The 18,071-nt window shown below is 37.4% G+C and overlaps 1 protein-coding gene across 6 annotated transcripts in view; it reads right to left on the bottom strand.

Annotated features, from left to right (window-relative positions):
* Positions 1 to 18,071, bottom strand: part of LOC129360700 (protein diaphanous homolog 2-like) — a 431,171-nt gene that overhangs the window by 83,537 nt on the left and 329,563 nt on the right. For all 6 annotated transcript variants that reach the window (XM_055031060.1, XM_055031065.1, XM_055031064.1 and 3 more), the window contains one exon: positions 3,351 to 3,516. In XM_055031060.1, the coding sequence (XP_054887035.1) occupies positions 3,351 to 3,516 (166 nt within the window). The remainder of the gene's footprint in view (positions 1 to 3,350; positions 3,517 to 18,071) is intronic.

Raw genomic sequence — 18,071 nt, 5'->3', positions numbered from 1 at the left:
GACTGTATTGCAAGGGAATTCTTTAATACAGCAGATGCTTTGTGCTGTGAATGCGTTACAAAGGGCGGTGCAACAGAGAAGGAACTTAGCGAGGATGTTTTGTCCGAGTCAAACAACTTCATATCTCCGTATTTGAAAAGAATAATAAACAAATGTCAGCGACGCACCAGGTGTTCCAAGAGGCTAAATCCAGCTAGCATGTTCACTGACAAAAAGTCATCACATTTATTTGATTTGCCATTTGTCACAATCAAGAAGGAGTCGATGTAAGTCAAAGATGAATAAAGCATAAGATCTTTTTTGGAGGAAAAAATGAGTTAGCCTAGTTGTTTCACAGGGTAAGAAAAATAAAAACAACATTCAAATAGGAACAACCATTGATTCCTTGTGCTCTGGAAGCAGATGGGATTAGCCTTTCTGTCAGTAAAGCTGAAGCGCCAAAAACTATAAATAATATCTGAGGAATGTGGTGATTAAAGGATTGTTTTTGTATGAATATATTAACTACACTATATCCCACTTACTTCTATCCCCTTAACCATAGCAGGAAAACGGTAATAAAATATTCATATCCAGCTATTTGCTTGAGAGAATAATTTATTTTCTTGGGTAGATGCCTCTTTTACAGATATGCAACTCTGGAATCCTTCAGGGAGTGCTGCGTTGTGCACTCGTGCACTTTGATCAGAGAGAATGGAAAGCGGGTTTCACACGAGGATCAGAATAAGAAAACGAGAGGGATTCAGACAAGGGGACCTTTCCATTTACATTAACGGGTTGCGAAAAGAAAAAGAGAACACCGTCTGGACAGGATGTCATCATCCTGTCACCTGGAGCTTTAGGGGAGGTGCCAGGTGGGAAAGAGAGATGGCAGAGAGGCAAAGACAGGTAAATACATGTTTAGAAGACTGCTGAGAAAAACAGGAGATTTTTACTTTACTTTTCACATGACTTCCATCGTTACTAATTCAATTTGCACCTGGTTGATGCGTTAATGAACTATTAATTTTTCCCTGAGTTCAAATGAATGCATCTAAATGATCTTGTTTAAAGCCAATTTTGACAAAATGTCAAATTTTTTGTATAGGAACATATAAAATGTAATAATGCACCACTCACTGTATTCTGACAGAAAACACTTCCAATTATAGCTTTCAGCAAATGAACAAATATAAAGTTAACTTTTATGCGGCTTATTATCCAGTTTAAACAGCTGATTTTGTCCAAGTTTCATTTCAGGAACAACCTAAGAAAAACCATAGCTGATTGAACACAAATATCGCTGTTTACAGCGAAGAAACTTCAACATCAATTTAAACTGAGAAAGTGCTGTTTTGTTTTTTTTATTTTAGCAGCTCAAAAATAAACTAAATGTGCAAGATTTTATTCAGATAAATGAAACAGACATTTTTAGAAGGACATTGTAGATCAAAAGCATGTAAAGGGTCTTTTGTGAGTGTGTTATTAAAAGCCAGGCAAAGCGTTTTCTAATTTTTTGGGTTATCGTGGGCCAGCTTTTTAATAGGTTTTAGTCTAAGTTCAGGAACAACAGAGGGATCTGGGTCATTCTGTTCAATTTAAATTGAGATTAACACAGAAAGCAGTTTTATAAATGATGAATATTTTCTGGTGCACCTAATATTTTGTTATTGTAAGACTGTTGAAAATCTTGCCAAAAAAGATTTTTTAAGAAGTATTTATCTGGATCAGGTAGAGATAGACCAGATTTGTTTTATTGCAGATTTGTTGTTGAGGGCAGAAGAAAATCATTCATAGGTCGCAAATGGCCCCGAGACCGCACTTCGGACACCCCTGGTTTAACTTATTTGAGACACCCAGCAACATCAGAGTCTGTCTGGAAATTTTAAGCCAATGTCAAAAATTACAAAGCTTTTTCTTTGCCATAAAAGCAGGTTTTTTTCCCCCCAATATCAGAAAAGTCATTAAACTTAACCTTAGCGTAAAGATTTTAACACAACAAATCAGTGCTAGAGCCAACAACAGCAAACACTTCTGAAATTGATAATTCAAGCTTTGCGTACATCTCTGAATCCATTGTGAACATTAATAAAACCTTAAACATATTCAAGGTCTTTAGAACTGTTGCCATTTAAAAGACCAGCACATAAAATGATTTTTTAAATGTTGGGGACATTGCACTACTTCTGTGAGAGAAGAGAGAAGAATGGATTGATGAAAAGGGCTTTTATATACGTTTGATTAAAGTATATAAAGTGCAGAGAAAAAGAAAAAAAAAGAAAAAAAACTGAAGTTGCTTTTGTGTCCACCGGCACCTGAATATTAGTCGGCTTTTACAAGAAACAGAAAAGCGACACTATTCAAAACGTCACAGTCTGTTGTAGCACTGGAAAGCTATCTGCAAATAAAAAGGTATTTGATTCAGAAAAAATGGCATATGGAAGGAAATGACAGCAGGTGGCCCTTGTTACATTCTTCCTGAGCACATTCAGAAAACGTACAAGAACCATATTAGAAATATAAAGTCTGAATACAAAGCGTGGAACTGTTTTGGAATGAAAACCTTCTTGTATTTTGAAGTTGGAAAGCTGAAATGATTGTTTCTCAAGTGAAAGAAAAAAAAACATTGATGACTTCTGGAATTGCAGTGGGACAAAATCATCTTCAATGCTCTATTTCAGACTCAAGTTATGGTCTGTCAAGTATGACAAAAATAACAAAGGAGATGAAATGTTGATGCCTTAAAGTTATCTTAATTTGTAAGAAAATGTCTTTGTTATTACACCAGGGTCAAGAGATTTACTACACATGAGAGGTGAACACTACTGATAAAAAAAAATTACAAATCTTCAATCTGCCTTAGTTATGTGATTTGTTTTTAGCATTTCCTTTATAAAATCCATAAAAAGAGGTCAATAAATGAGAATGAATGCTAATTTATTTCAGTAGTTTAGTTCAGAAGAAGATTCTCTACACATGCAGTGACACTTCAAGTTTTTATTTCTGCAGTTCACACCCTTCAGTCTGGGTTTCATTTATCAGTGTGTCTATGAGAGTGACATCCTGAAATATATTAGAGAAAAAATTAAGTTCTTCATCCCATTCTAATTTACTGGGATGCTCCTCTAATTGTAATCCTAATTTAACATTCAGTTTCAATGAGAACATTGTAATTTTTCACCATCTGTGGGGTCCTGCTGCAAAGTTTGATGAAAATGTGAGCATGTGCAAACAGCTCTCATTTCACTAACACCCAATGTGTGCAAGCAAGCGAGTGCAAAGGCATGTGCATGAGTGGGTGGCGGCCGCTGTTAGGCGCCGTGTGTCTGCTTTACAGCAACGGAGTACATGTGCCGTCGTTTTAAACTCACCATGAAGAGGAAGCGGAAGTTGGCCAGCTCTCCGAAGAAATCCTCCACGCTGACTGAGTGGGGGTCGAATGCGAAGTAGCTGCCGATGCTCTCGTACAGCTTCTGCATGTTCTTGTGCATGGTGGACAGCTTCTCGTACTGCTCCCGAGAATGTTTGGAGAAGCCGTGAGAAAGGAGGAGTCAAAGAAAATAGAAAATGCAACGTCTCAAACATAAAACAATAAAAGCTTGCTACAGTAACCAGCAATAGCAGAAAAATGTCACACATGTGTTGCCTTACAGTACTTTTAAGACCCACCTATGTCAAGGTCAGCAGAAGAAAGAAAAAAAAAATGGAAAAATGAGGGTCTTCATCTCACTTTGGAGTCAATGACAAGAAGAGCTAATAGCGGCAGCCCTGAAGTAATGGAAAGGTGTTTTGTAGGCAGCAGCATGACACAGATGGCTGCTGGAAAAGCTGATTGCAGTCATTGTTCTATTGTTTCGCACAACAACAGTGGGGTCAGGTTGTTTTGAACCTCAAGGCTCACGTCGCACTGTGTAATTTACTGAACAGGCGGAGGACTTTTCTCCCAGTGAATGAGTATTGACAGCCGGCATCAGTTAAGCATTATCACAGCAGCCATTGACCTCATGGGGACTGCACTGGGGCACTACAAGACTCCCACCCTGAGCGGGATGAGATTTACGTGAACACACATGTAGAGGACACAAACGTGGAAAAAAGGAGACCTTGAGAAGGAATTTCATTACCACTGGTCATTCTGAAATTACAGCTTTTTACCCATTTATGCCGATAGTTGTTATTGGTGCTGGCTATATTTTTCATGAAGGATGAATATGAAACTCACGCACATGCAAGGACGGGGAAAAAAAGACAGCATAACTTCATAAACAACCACTTGCATCAAGAGCAAAACTCATCCTGCCTCCACAATCATCAAACCTAAGTGAGGTGAACAGCTAAGAGCACTTATAACCATAAAGTGCACACATACAGTAGCACACCACACATGTGTGGGTACAGTGCAGCTCAGCTGGTGGACAGTCTGCAGGCACACAATGCTAAAGACAGCAAAGTGTGATGATGAAATGATTTTTTTTTGACACATAGTTCAGGTGTTTTATTAAAAAAAATGTTAGCACCAACTAATCTGTATGAGAAGTAGGGCTGTTGCAAACAAATATTTTCAATTTCAGATTCAATTGGGGCACGTAAAGTGCAATACCTGCAGCGCCACCTGGTGACAGGGAGTGTAAAATCAGTCTCTGTATTTGTCTATGGGGAGTGTTAGTGTTTATGCCAGAAGAATTGCTGGATGCGCATGCAAAATAAAAGACTGCAAAATAAAGAGCAACAATTAAAATTAAATATTAATACAAAATTCATCTAATTAAATGTGTTTGTTCTCTCTTATGTATTTTCCACTGTAATCTGTTCTAAGTTGATCCTGTTGCTGTCAACCGATTATTAAAGGCCATCATTTGACAACACTTTGCTGCATGCTTGTTACTCCTACGAAGTCCAGCTTCTGAGTCTGGATGCCGTTATAGGCAATTAGTGTTCTTTTACAGTCGCCTTGGCAACATCCATGGTCAGGTGGGACAGCATGTGGCCTGCGATTACCAGGGCCAAACCGTTATCAAGATATTGTTCTGTTTGAACAGTCTGCTATTACTGCGTGGCCACAGCAGCTTTCCGAACATGTCCTGCTTTGCTAGTTTATAATCAATGCTGTATTTGGGATTTTTCTGTTTCCCCAGCTGAAAACTCACCAATGAGGTCATGTGCAAAACATATTACATTGATCCAAAAACACACAATTGCAGAAGTATTTTTTGGAGTTTTGCGCATGTGGAGGAGGTGTAGATTATTTGGATTTTTTTTTTGTGAGGTCACACTGGGACAGTCAGAACATTGGGCAGAGAATGGACTTATTCTTCTGTCTCTCTATATCCAGGTCTGCCTGGATGTGATTTACCCCCATTGCTCCTGTCAGACCTCTGTTATCTCTTCCTTTGTACACCTCCCTCAATCGCCTCGTCTTTTCTAGAGAGCCCCAGCGGATGGGTGTGAAAGTAAAACTTCGCCAAAGTAACATATCTTTTCAACATCAAAAGGACTCTTGAGTTTTGCAGTACTGGAGTTGTGATTTTTTTTAAGGGTAAATGAAAAAAAAAATAACTGTTTAGAATCTAAAATGCAGCTAGCACATCACAGAAATATAGAGGCTTTAAAAATAAAACTTTGCTAAATTAGGTTAGCATAAACAAAAATAAATAAAAAGTTTAAAAACATATGAAAAAGGGGGTGCAGAAAATTATCATCATAATCATGTCAAGAAATCAAAAAGAAAAAAAAAATCTTGTCTTGTGTTTTTTGGGGGTTTTTTTTCAGGGAAGGTGTTATCGAACTTAAATTTTACTTAATTACTCGCAGTGCCTGATGTAGCTGATGGCTCACTGGAGGTTTTATTTTCCTCGATTTGCTCCCCTTCTCTTCTCACTCCCTGAAATGCCCACGTATGCACTGTGGTAGATGTGTCCCGCTGGGGACTGGACTGAAGCTGGCTGGGCTTTTGCTCTTCATATTTCCACATCAAAGACATGTCATATTGATGGAGCCTGACGCACACTATCCTGCAGCAACACAACCTGCACGCTGGAGCCGCCATCCAGCATGCATACAAAAACAGAATGAGAAAGCAAACATACTCACACACATATATACACACTGAAAATGTAAGGTCTAACTGTCAAGCTAACATTCTTTAACTGTCCGGTTGTCAATTACACTTTTCTTCCTTTTTTCTATAGGATCCTTTGTTTTCTTTTTGTTTCTTTTACTTGCCTGTTTTTACAACCCGTCTCAAAGGGAAAAAAAAAACTCATTATAATTCTCTTTCTATACCCTCACTTGATATTCTCTTCATTCAATTCTCACTCTCAGACAACAAATCCCCTCTCTCCTGCTCAGAGTGGACTTTCACAAGTATTCTGTCTGAACCAGGTCTCACATTCACACCAATTGGGCTTGGAGTGGACACGCCGAGTCATGAGGTAAGGCATTAGGCAGTCTTTGGTTGCCCCCCAACCTTGTTTGTCAGTCTTCGCTCTTCTCTTTGGGTTGTCCTCACAGGAGGACAGCTTGCCCTGCATTAAACCCAACCAAGGCAGAGAAAGACAACAGCCCTGAAGGGGCTCCATGTAGGAAACATTAATAAGGATTTAAAGCTGCCACTCTGCTTTAATTTTCTATTGTATGTAACACACGGAAAGTAGCGCTTAGCTGTGAAGCGAAAAATGATGCATGGTTCAAAAATTAAAATGACAAAGTGTGACATGCATTTTGCATTCAAAACCTTTTCACTCTGATTGCTCTAATTAAAATCAATTTCAATCAAATTACATATAAAAGTCAAAAGAGGAGGTGACTCTGGAGGAGCTGCAGAAATTTACAGCTCAAGTGACATTGTTACACTTCTTGCCAACCACAAATTTGATATTTACAAAGAATGACAAAATAAAGCCATTGCCAAAAGAAAAGTGGCAAGAATCATAGTTTGAAGTAAGGAAGCAGTTCTGAAAGAGAGATGAAACCCCAATTGTTGCAATAAGACAAGGTTTGGGTCCTAAGATCCTTTTTGGAAATTAAACAAAAAAAACAAAAAAACAATTATGAAACGTTTTTCATTATTATTATTATCATTTTAAATATTTCAAAGTCCTTGAAAAAAATCACTTCATATATGCTCTACTTTATGTTGATCTGTCTAATTAAATTCCAAAGAAATGCATTAATAATGGCATTCAGGAATTTGTATAAGACATAGTCAGGTAATAAAATCTTTTTTTCAGATTCGGGGCTTTGCTTTGTCTTTCTCTCTACTTGCTATAAACTTTCTGTCCTTGTAAAATTGAGATTTAGGTTTTTGTCCTGCCCCGGAGTCCTCCTTACTGCATTTTAATCAGTTACTATTTATCTTTTTGACATGCCACAAAAGGGTATGTTGAAATTACTAAGCCACGGTTAGGCACACTAATTTTTAACATCACAAAATGACATCAAAACTGGATCCAAATCGGATTTGTAGTCTTCTTTTTGGAGCCACACACTATTCATTCACATGATAAAAAACAGAGAAGAATCAATTTATGGGCCACAGCAAAGTAAAAACTGTGTTCACATTGGCCACCTATGAGGATGGCAATAAATTACCTGGTTTGTTTACCTGTGTGCATGAGAGAGTTATTAAAGTGCGACATAAAACCCTACAGTGGGGGCCCAAAAAGCCTGGCTAATAAGTCTCCTGTAACCTAGTTCCATTAATGTTTATTTAATGCTTTTCCTATGTGCTCACTGGCCACTCCATCGAGGGCCCCACACTAAGCCTGCTTTTCTCCAAACCCCACTATCCCTGCTCCCTTTATCCCCTCACCTACTGCCAGAAGCCCCTCTGGGCCAAATTACACCAAGACTGCCCACTGACTGGACACAAGCCATCATGTTGACTGAGAAGAGGATGAAGGAATGGAGAACAGAGTCATGGCAGAGACTTAGCACTGTATGTCTGATGGAATACATCATTTTACTGTAGTTCATTGTTTTTCTTAAAATAAGCGCAAGCGGTAGAAATAGATACCAAACTCTTTAGTTTTGGTGTTTTTCTGTTGTTTTCAGTGCTCTAGCAAAGGAAAGTTAAAAGTGAGCATAGGAAAGCAAATGACCTGACGTAATGGATTAAAGTGATGGAAATTATGAATATAAATTCATTGATGTGAATCATAGTAAACAACAATACTGTGAATGTTTCTACCAAGCTTGCTTTGTAAGAAAATAAATAACTTCAGCTTTAAATTAATTTAAGAGTCGTAAAAACAAAGCAATCATTCTGTAATTTAATATGTGCTAAACCAACATTTACACAGAAAATTAGAGCTAGCCTGAGGCTAAATTTCTGAAAAGTAAATGGAAGACATTTTCTCCTACAAATAAAAATCGTCCCTTTTCTCACCTGCTGCTGGTAGTCGGAATAATGTCACAAGAGCAGAAAAATCACAACAATTCAATCTGTGGGAAAACTCAGTGTATGAACTCAATACCACTACAATGCATCCAATATTTTACAAAGTATTGCACTGTGAGCCAGAGCTTGATGCACTGAATAACCGAGGAAGATTGTCCCTTAAGGCAGAAACGACAGTGGACACTACAACAGAAGACTCTGCAGCCTTGGAGTAAAAATGATTTAGGCAGAAAATTTAACAAAAATTTCAAAACTTCATAACAATGCTAGCTATGCCCACAATTTCATGTTGGATCAAAATCAAACAGTTTTGCTCATTAATTCCCTAATGCAGAATGTGGCTGCTGATCATTGCAAGATACTCATGTTGCCTGGTGTCATAGATAAAAACAGATCATAAGAAATGTTTTATATAATAATTTAAGCATTTCAAATGCTAAGTATTCTTGTATAATTCTGCAATAGGAATGAGAACTTCATAAAACAACTTTTTCAATATTAAAGTGCAGTTTATGGTGAAGGAAATATACCACTGGCCATTACTTTAATGCAAAGTCAATGTAAGTTAGCATTAGAGAGAATATATATTCAGTGGGAAAAATAAGTATTTGATAAACTGCCAGTTTGTCGAGTTTTACCGGGCTTAAATTGAATTGAGAAAATATCATTCCGGTTACAACAATACAATGACAAACAGAATCTAAGAAAAATCCAGAAAATTATGTTTTATGCTTTTTACATCATAAATAATTTGGATTTTATTGAAAGAAATAGTGATCCAATAGATGTACACATCTTCTGCTGCATCATGTGAAAACCTGATCCAGGACTACAGGAAACATCTGGCCTCCGGAAATGAAAACATAGATTTCTGTACCAAATACAAAGTTCTATTTTTCTGATGTATCACATACTTATTTCTTTCTAATTATTTAAGCTCACAGTTATTTCCCATTTGAGGTGTATTTGTATATTAATGAGTTATATACAAATTATATAACTCCCCAATTTTTGTAAGTCGCAAAACTTGGAAAATCAGCTCTGTATGAATGCTTATAAAAACAACTTGGTTCTAACAGTTAATCTTCAAAATTCTGACAATATCCTCATGTTAAAATTTTTTTTAAGCCAATATGCATCCAATCTGGATCAACTTGTCATCCTCCGTTGATGTGAGCTACATTGTTAAGATTCAGTCATGGAAGAAGGTTGTAGACAGGTGGTTTATCCGGTAACCTGCCAAGCACTCTTTGAAAGTACCTGTCCTTTACCGCTTTCCTCAAACAACTTCCCAGATGGCTCTGTGCAACAACCATATGGCACTTCAGGTTAGCTATATGCACAGTGTTACAGTCATGGTGACAGTACGCCTTACTGATGTTGTTCAATGTTGTTTGGAAGTCTAAACTTTAAAAAACCACAGCAGAAGAACCTGCAGACCTGTGTGCAAATAAAATTAAGAACATATTTTCCACACCTGACAGGTTCAGCAAGTTATATTTTCTGCTTAGACAGAGGAGTTTAGATTTTTATCCCCTCATAAGTCCTCATCATCTTCTCAACTACAGCCTCTACCTCTTCTTTCCCTGGAAATTAGAAGGCAGATCTAATGTCAATTTTACTGTCAATTTATTCTGCCCATCTGTCCCTGAAATATTTATACGTGCAGAGAGGAAGGTTGCTTCTGCTTAGGCATTCAAAGCTCTTCACTAAAGCACCCAGCTGGTGTTTTAACAACTCAGTGAGGGGGAAACTGGTGGATGTAATGACTACATCTCATAAAGGAAAAGACAGTATATAAATTAGGAATGAGAGGATTAGGACCGCAGGGATGACCTGTTGAATCATGGATAGGCTGTTTAAAATAGGCAGTCAGAAAAATAATTTTCAGTCAGTTCTGACATGATATTGTGAAGCACACACACACGTTTTTGTTGATAACCATTTATGATTACTTCCTTTGCTTGAGCTTGGAACAAAGTGATTTAATGCCACAACAATAAGCATGCGGCTGTTTTATAATTTCCGCACAGCAGCTTCAGGACGGGGCAAATCCTCTGTGTTTACAACATTCACACTTGTCAAATTTTAAAAGGTCAAGTCTCTTGTTCCCCTTGATGTGATCGGTAAACATCAATTCCTACCTAACATTACAATGACTTCCAAGAGATGGTGTTTTATGGACAGCTTGTAGAAAGTTTTTTTTTTTTTTTACAGATTTTCAACATGCATATTTGAAGCAGCGTGCACAAATGTCAGTTTTAATGTGTTTAAAAAAAACATCGGTAAGTAGTTTTTATGTTTTCCAATAAATACCTCTATCAGCCTTGTTAAATATGATGGGAGAATGAGCAATCCTATAATAAAGAAAACAAATAGTTCTAAATATGGCTTCTAATGATATCTTGTTATGTCTAATTTGACCTGGGTCTTCCTCTTCTCATAGTTCACAGTCAATCATAATATCTAGTTTCTATTCGGGAGGCAAGCCAGGTTGTTCTTTGGAGCCCCATCAATTTAAAGTACTTGTTCTGTCATGTTGCTCAGGGATTATATAGATATCTCTTTGAGTATTGCATATGGTATTTACTTCTTTTCTGGCACATCCAATGCCTGTGTAACTGGATGCAACAATGACAGAGATGAATCACAATGACTGGCCTGCATTCTTTGTTGTCTTTTCTCCTTTGTTTCTGAATATTTGTGCTTCGTTGTACAAATTGAATTTAAATTTAACAAGCCGTAATCAAACCTTTGCAAACAGCTGACTGCAGAGAAAGTGGATATTTCACTACCATTTAAAGGTTATTTAAAGGTTCACTCTCATTATTTACCATTTGGATGGCTATATTTACAGTTTGAAAAGAGGAACAATTAGTAATCTCAAAATGTTTAAAAAATGAAGCGGCTGACACGTTTTGATCTTATTTGATCTACATATCTGGTAAGCATTATCGATGGAATCAAACATACAAATGATCTACGAATATTTAGCCAAACACAGCTAAAAAATTACATTGATTAACAAAGAAAGACTTTGAAATTAATTGCCATTATGAGTATTTACAAGCTTTTTATCAAGTTATGTGTTTAGAAAAGCACATGAGCAAAGGTTAAACTGTAATATAAATAAGCTTTTCAAATGATATTAGAAAAGAAGGTTTGCAGCAAAGTAACATTTAAGTTAATGTATTGGACTGTATCTAACATAAAAAATTAAGTCAAATGGATGAGACATGAAAACGTAAAACTCAAGCCTTCATGATCATCTCATTCAACCTTGTGATCAAAACATGAACCATTGCTGAATATCTTCATTTCATGTAAATTATATTTTTAGATTTTAAATGCTGTCACCCGGAAAAACAATAAAGAGCTTGTATGTGGGAATGAGAGCAAAGGGCAGCTGATGTATAAAATTAATTCACAACCCATAACAAAGACTGATGAATCCAAGACACTTTGAAAAGAGGAGGCATTTGACATCTACCAAGGCCTTTGTGCATAAATTGTAAGATAAAATAAAATCCAATATTGAATTACTTGTTTATTTGTACAACATCTCTTCTTATAACCAAGACCAAAAGGAATCAGTCTGTTCTCACTGACTGATAATAATGACCTAAACTTTATCTCCAAGTACAACTAGTTAATTATAGGATAAGACTTTTTTTTCCCAGCTTGTGAATAGAGAAAGGATTGCACCGGGAGTGATAAAAGATGGCCTGCAAAAGAAACAAAGAAGAAAGAAAGAGGGAGAGAGGCAATATTGATCAGATTCCTTCAGTCAGACCACTGCCCCAGCAGCTACCGTGACAGAGTACAGCTCCATTCAATAGCCTTATCATTACCACAGCACAAACCCATTCAGCAGGTCAGCCTGTTTGGCCCCCGGTTCCCTGCGTATGTGTGCGTTTGTGTGCCTCTGCAGAGGGGGGGATGAAGAGGAGGGGGTAAATTTCGATTCTTTGAGCCAATGAATCCCATTATAAGACCACTTACAGCACATTTCTTTGTTCACAAGACTGTCAGCCTAATGAAGTGTCCTGAGAGTAAAGGAGGGGGAGGTAAAAAGAAGATTTCTTTCACTCAAGCATATCACAACAAACATGCCGAGTCAGTAATGTGTTCTAACTGAAATATGAAAACAAGTGTGGCTAAAAGGAGGATTGACAAGCGTCAATGACCGTTATTAAGCGGTTAGATTCTGGGGTACAAAAATGTCTGCAAAATGTATTTCTATTATTGACACTTAGATGTTAACATAAATTGACCATTAATTTCTTTTGGTCAATTAATATGGCGTCTATTAGTATGAGGTCAGTACATATATTATTAGTGTTATGAGCTCTGAGAAATCTAGGCTTTATACCCTGAATGTGCAGGACTCTTATTTTGAAGTACAAAAGGAAGTAGATTTTGAGCAGCTATCTTGCATCAACAGAGTGAACCAAACACTAAAAACAGGATTTGATTTGGAGTGTCCTCTTTGTTTTTTTAAGGACTCTACCCCGAATTTGATCATTTCTAGTTCAAAAATACATAGTGATAAAACCTGAAGCTGATTATTCTGCACTACAGTCGACTAAATTAAAACTGTTTAGTAATGAAATATTTATACTGTCAACTGTCATGTAAAAGTGGTTATTCTTTGTTTTTGCAAAAACATCACTTACTTCCTGTTTTATGAAGCCTCTTCTCAACAACAACGTATCATTAAACCTTTACTGACAACTTATTAGGATGTTAAATTCGGTGTATTTTAAACAGTAGTGGCCTCGCAGGATCGACCAGGAATTCATGTGCCATGTTTCTCAATACCAGACAAATATGTGAATGAATAAAGGTTTTTAATATATGATTCATATATTAAGGAGAAAAAAGTTTCCAATGCAGCATTGTGTGAAAAGTACAATGACTCTCTTGCTGAATCATGAACTAACTGTCATTTACAACCTTTTTGGGACAAATGACTTAAGTTTCTGAAGTCATACCCAAGGCTGATTACTGCCAGACCTGTACAGTTAAGAATGTGTTTTAATAGAACCCAGCAGGAGGTTGCTGAGAGGGTCAGAATCTACTATTTAATAGGCGCCAACAGGCCTAAAAACAGATCAGAACCAAAACAAATGAATATACGTAATAAAAAAGAACAGTGGACCCTTGGTATTTACAGGAGTTAGGGACCACAACCACCTGCGAATAGCTGAAATCAGCAAATAAATTAGACCTCCTCTAAAAATGCTCATAACTGCCTATTTTAATATACCTTAATGTGCTTTAATATGCACTGTGGGAACTGTCTAAAGACTACTCTCAGTTTCCCATGCTGCATTTTTCTTAGAATATTTTCGATATGCTCTACGGGAGAAAAAAAATAAAAAAAAGTTAATTGGCAAATTTTCTGCGAATAATTTGGAGAAAAATCCACAAATTGTGAACCACAAATCGTCCACTAAAAAATCTGTGGCTGTTGTTGGAAACTAAAATGTGATTCGGAATATCATCGCTGTCCCTCACTGACAGGGTGCAACTGCATCCAATTCCCAGGTGAAGCTATGGTGAAGATAACAATGACACTGTCACACAATCTGAGCATGTCCTCTCAAAAAACTGCTTCCCATTTAAATACAACTGAACAACCCTGTTCTTTATTAGATTACAGTCTGACACGAGTTGCATGAGTAGTTGTCAAAGTCTCGGAGTGAAGAACGGAGAGATGCAGACTGGGGAGAGAGGAATAATGGAGCCGTCTCCACTGGCAGCACAGAGGCACAGAGACTATTTTTAGCAAATTAATTTAAGGCTCTAAATAATTAACTGATAATTATCTGGCAATCAAGAGTAAGATAAAATGATCTTCCCAAGAGTTTTTTTTTGTGTGTGTGTCATGTGGCTCAGCGGGTGGACAGAGGAGCTTTGAGGAAGTCGCCATTCAAAAAAAGAAAAGAGGTAGAGGAAAAAAAAAAAACGGAACATGATGCAGAAAGGGAGAAATATAATTGACAGGGAATACAGAGCGACGCGCTCGCTAGAAGGCAAGTGGATTTGCCAATGATTAGTGCCTAATGAGTGACAGAATACAGACACAGAAAATGCATTTCTGTCGGGAATAATAGATGCTTGCACCAGCTGTCTTCCATGTGTTTCTCACACATGTTTTTACAAACAAACATTCATTAATATGAATATGTCCCCTGAACAAATGATGGTAAAATTCAGACATTGCCTGGAATTAACACCACAAAGCTCGAGACTGTAAATCTTGGTAAATGTGGCTAAGGATGCTTCGACATTTACACCTGAGCCACGGAGAAGATGAATTCGGAAGGCAGACTGCTGGTGACACACTTTTTCCTGCGATGTAAGATTTAAATTAACTCCATCACTAGTTCATCTCCCTGCTACGTCTTTCTTCTTCTTTCCTTTTGTAATCCCTCAAAGCAGAGCATTTCACTTCTTCAGTCTTCCAGTTTTACAAAAAACAAATTACATAAGGGTTCCATTTGTAAAAACTGTCACAGCACAGAGATCTTCCTCCAAGGTACATAAATTTAGGGTGGTGCTTTCTTCACTTGGACCTTTGCAGTGTGCTTTAATTTATCCAAATATTCTCAAGGATGTTAGAAAGGGACACATATCTGAGCGAAACATGTAACCGATTGCTGCCTTCCCGCCATTCAAATCTTGAAAAGTTAAAATGTGATCAAGAAAATATTTAATTAACATAAAAAAACAGTTTTTCCCATTAAAATCTCATTTTCTTGTGAGAAAAAAAAAGAGACACAGTTAAAGGTGAAGATGCAACATATTGCATATTGTCTTTTTTTTTTCCAGCGATTTGGGATTACAAAAAGGTGCAATTAGTTTGACGATGTGAGCCGCTTGGTGAAACTTAAATCTGACAGGGCTACCAAGCCCCCCCACTGTGCAACCTTTTATAAAATCAATGCCACCACTAAACACAACTCTCCCCTGTGGAGCTGGTCCCTGTTACAGCCTCCTTCCCCTTCTTGTGTCGGGGAGGAAAACACAGACAAACAGATAAATTAGAGACTCCCCTGCTGCCCTTCTCTCATCCTCTAGTCTGTCAACTATTGTGAAGTGACAACAGCTCCGCCAATATTATTCACAAAGGAAAAGCAATGAAAAAGAAATTCTGCATTTGAAACGGGAACACCTGCATTTTAAACTTCCGCATCTTCAGACAAAATCCATTTTATTTTAACTGTACAGAAACACGGCTATGTTTGTGAGAAATCATCGGTTCTGACATAATTTGCTGTCGGAAAGCGGTTTTCGTGTTTCAGTGCGCATTCAGCAGGATCTCAGAGGTGACTGGATGGTTAAAGGAGATATTTGCTCACATCATTTCTTCCAAGATACAAAAATTACCGTCCTTGAAAAATGCTACAAGGTGAGAAAAAGAAAGAAAATATAAACAAAGACGGTGCTTTTTGTCCCACATCTCTTTGAAGGAGCCTTGACAATCTCTCATCCAAGTCCATGACAACATTTTGACAGGTGAATCCCTGCTGCTGAATAACTTCAACACTTTGAAAGATAAGAGGGCAAATTCATACATTGATTTCATATCATGAAGGCAATATGGCTTAATGCGCAGGGTGTATTAAGTAGAGGTCCTTGTTGTCATCAACAAGGACTTTGGAGAGCTGACTCACAGCCTCAGATTTTGTTTAAATTGAAAAAAATATTTTGGTGTCTTTAGGATTTTGGACTATTTGTGATTATTTTAGGTGAAAATCTAAAAAAAACTATGACTTGTCAAACAACTAATGGATAACCACACAATTAACAGATTTCTTAAAAGAAACAAATTGAGCTGTCATACATGTCATACATATTTTTTTTCTAGAAACTTCTCTCAATTTGCACTAGGCAACTTAAAAAATCTTCAGATTTTGATGCCTGATTGAACCAAAACAACTGCAAAAATCTTTAAGCTAACAGATAAATTAATAAGTATTTAGAAAATGCCCCAATTATAAGGTACACAAAGTCTTAATAGCGTTCTAAACTGCTAAACTAATATTTCAAATCAGAAAAAAAGTGCCATAGCAAACACATCCATATTGCTATATGCTTCCAATTAGCAGCTTTAAAGGCAAACATTTTTGCTGTTGCTTTGCTCTGCAGAAAAGACAAAAACATAAGCATCATCACATAAAAGACCATCTATTTTCTTGCCAGTTGATGAAAGAAACCCTTATTTGTTTCAACCTGTGATCTCAAGTAAGCCTGTTGAGAATACACACAATTTGTGTAAATTGCTTTACGTGCTTCTTTTCCTCATTTAAGATCAATGTGATCAGTGTTTCTTCAAAACAAACAAATAATAATAATAATAAAAAAAACATCGGTTCTTGAGAAAAAAACCCACAAACAGTGGCGCTCTACAGTAGGTACAGTAGGTTGGCCGAGTTACCTGCTTCAGCAGCTCCATGGCAGCATCACTGCAGTCATTTGGCAGTCTGTTGCTCTAATTTGCATCAGATTACATGCCCACAGAGGCAAACTCTCCTTAATGAGAAGCATCATCCTCTGCAGGTGGCAGGGAAGAAAACATGAGTTGGGGACACTGAAATGATCTGCCTCCTCAAACTATCACTTGTCATCGGCAGACTGCTGTTCTGATGGCATCCATTTGGGTTCTGAGATAGTTTCAATTGCTCGCTGTCTCTGCATTAACATTACCCCACCGTTGCAAAATGCGAATAAATTAACCCAGTTATTAAGCTAATTATGGTATTAGGACTTTCAGCAGAGCTGATAGGCCATGATACTGGCACTTCAAAATAAATCAGTCCTCTATGATTCTGGGCACCACATCTGCATTCTAATTGTCACCTACTGTAGTTTCTGTGAGGTTGTGTCACGTTGTAGGAGGTTTAAACTAGTCTGGAAGCAGCCCACCTCTAATCAAAGAGGCTCGGGGCGGGCTGTGGGTAGCTGGCGGTATTGAGCTGGAGAACAATCTATATCAGTCATTAAAATGCAAATGTGTTTACCAAGTCTAGCTTTGATGCTGCAATAATAACAAGCAGTGTGGAACAATCGTGAATCAAACTTGTGTAGCGCCCTATTGAACACACGCCGACGCCATGTAATGAAACAAGAGCTGAGGTAAGAGCAGTTTCGGCAGTCAATACGAAATCCTGTCATTATCTGAGAAGGTGAAACAGAGAATTAAGCAGCGCAAGATGAAGCTGGCAAAACTCCAAAAGCTGCATTTCAAAGCAGAGTCAGATTCTGTGCCCGAAATTAGAGACTGTTGCAAGTGAGAGGGATCGGCGAGGCTTCAGTGTTTCATAAACAGACGGGGGTAGAAGAAATGCACCTGTTCAGAAACTGGAATCCAGTGCAGCTGGAAAAATATCACGTCATTTTTTTTTCCACAATAATTTGATTTGAAAGAAGGGACATCTTGACCAAGATATTTTTCTCAACCAATATCAATAAGAATCATTTTAGTATTTTCTGCTACGGATGTCTCCATCGTCATTTTTTAAAGCACAGACAGAAAATGCAGCAACTCGATCACATTGACAAGAATACTTTTTAGTGTGAATACTTGTTAATCATGATGAATTAATCAAAATAAATGTTTTTACACATAAAAAGGACAGAGAAACATTTATGAACTAACCTCTGAAAGTCAGAAAATATGTTTTAA

The sequence above is a fragment of the Poeciliopsis prolifica genome, unplaced genomic scaffold (genome assembly GCF_027474105.1).
Source record: "Poeciliopsis prolifica strain line A6 unplaced genomic scaffold, Auburn_PproV2 SCAFFOLD006, whole genome shotgun sequence".
NCBI classification, from domain to species: domain Eukaryota; kingdom Metazoa; phylum Chordata; class Actinopteri; order Cyprinodontiformes; family Poeciliidae; genus Poeciliopsis; species Poeciliopsis prolifica.
Note: the sequence above shows the minus strand (reverse complement) of the source record. Positions and strands in the feature narration are given on the sequence as shown.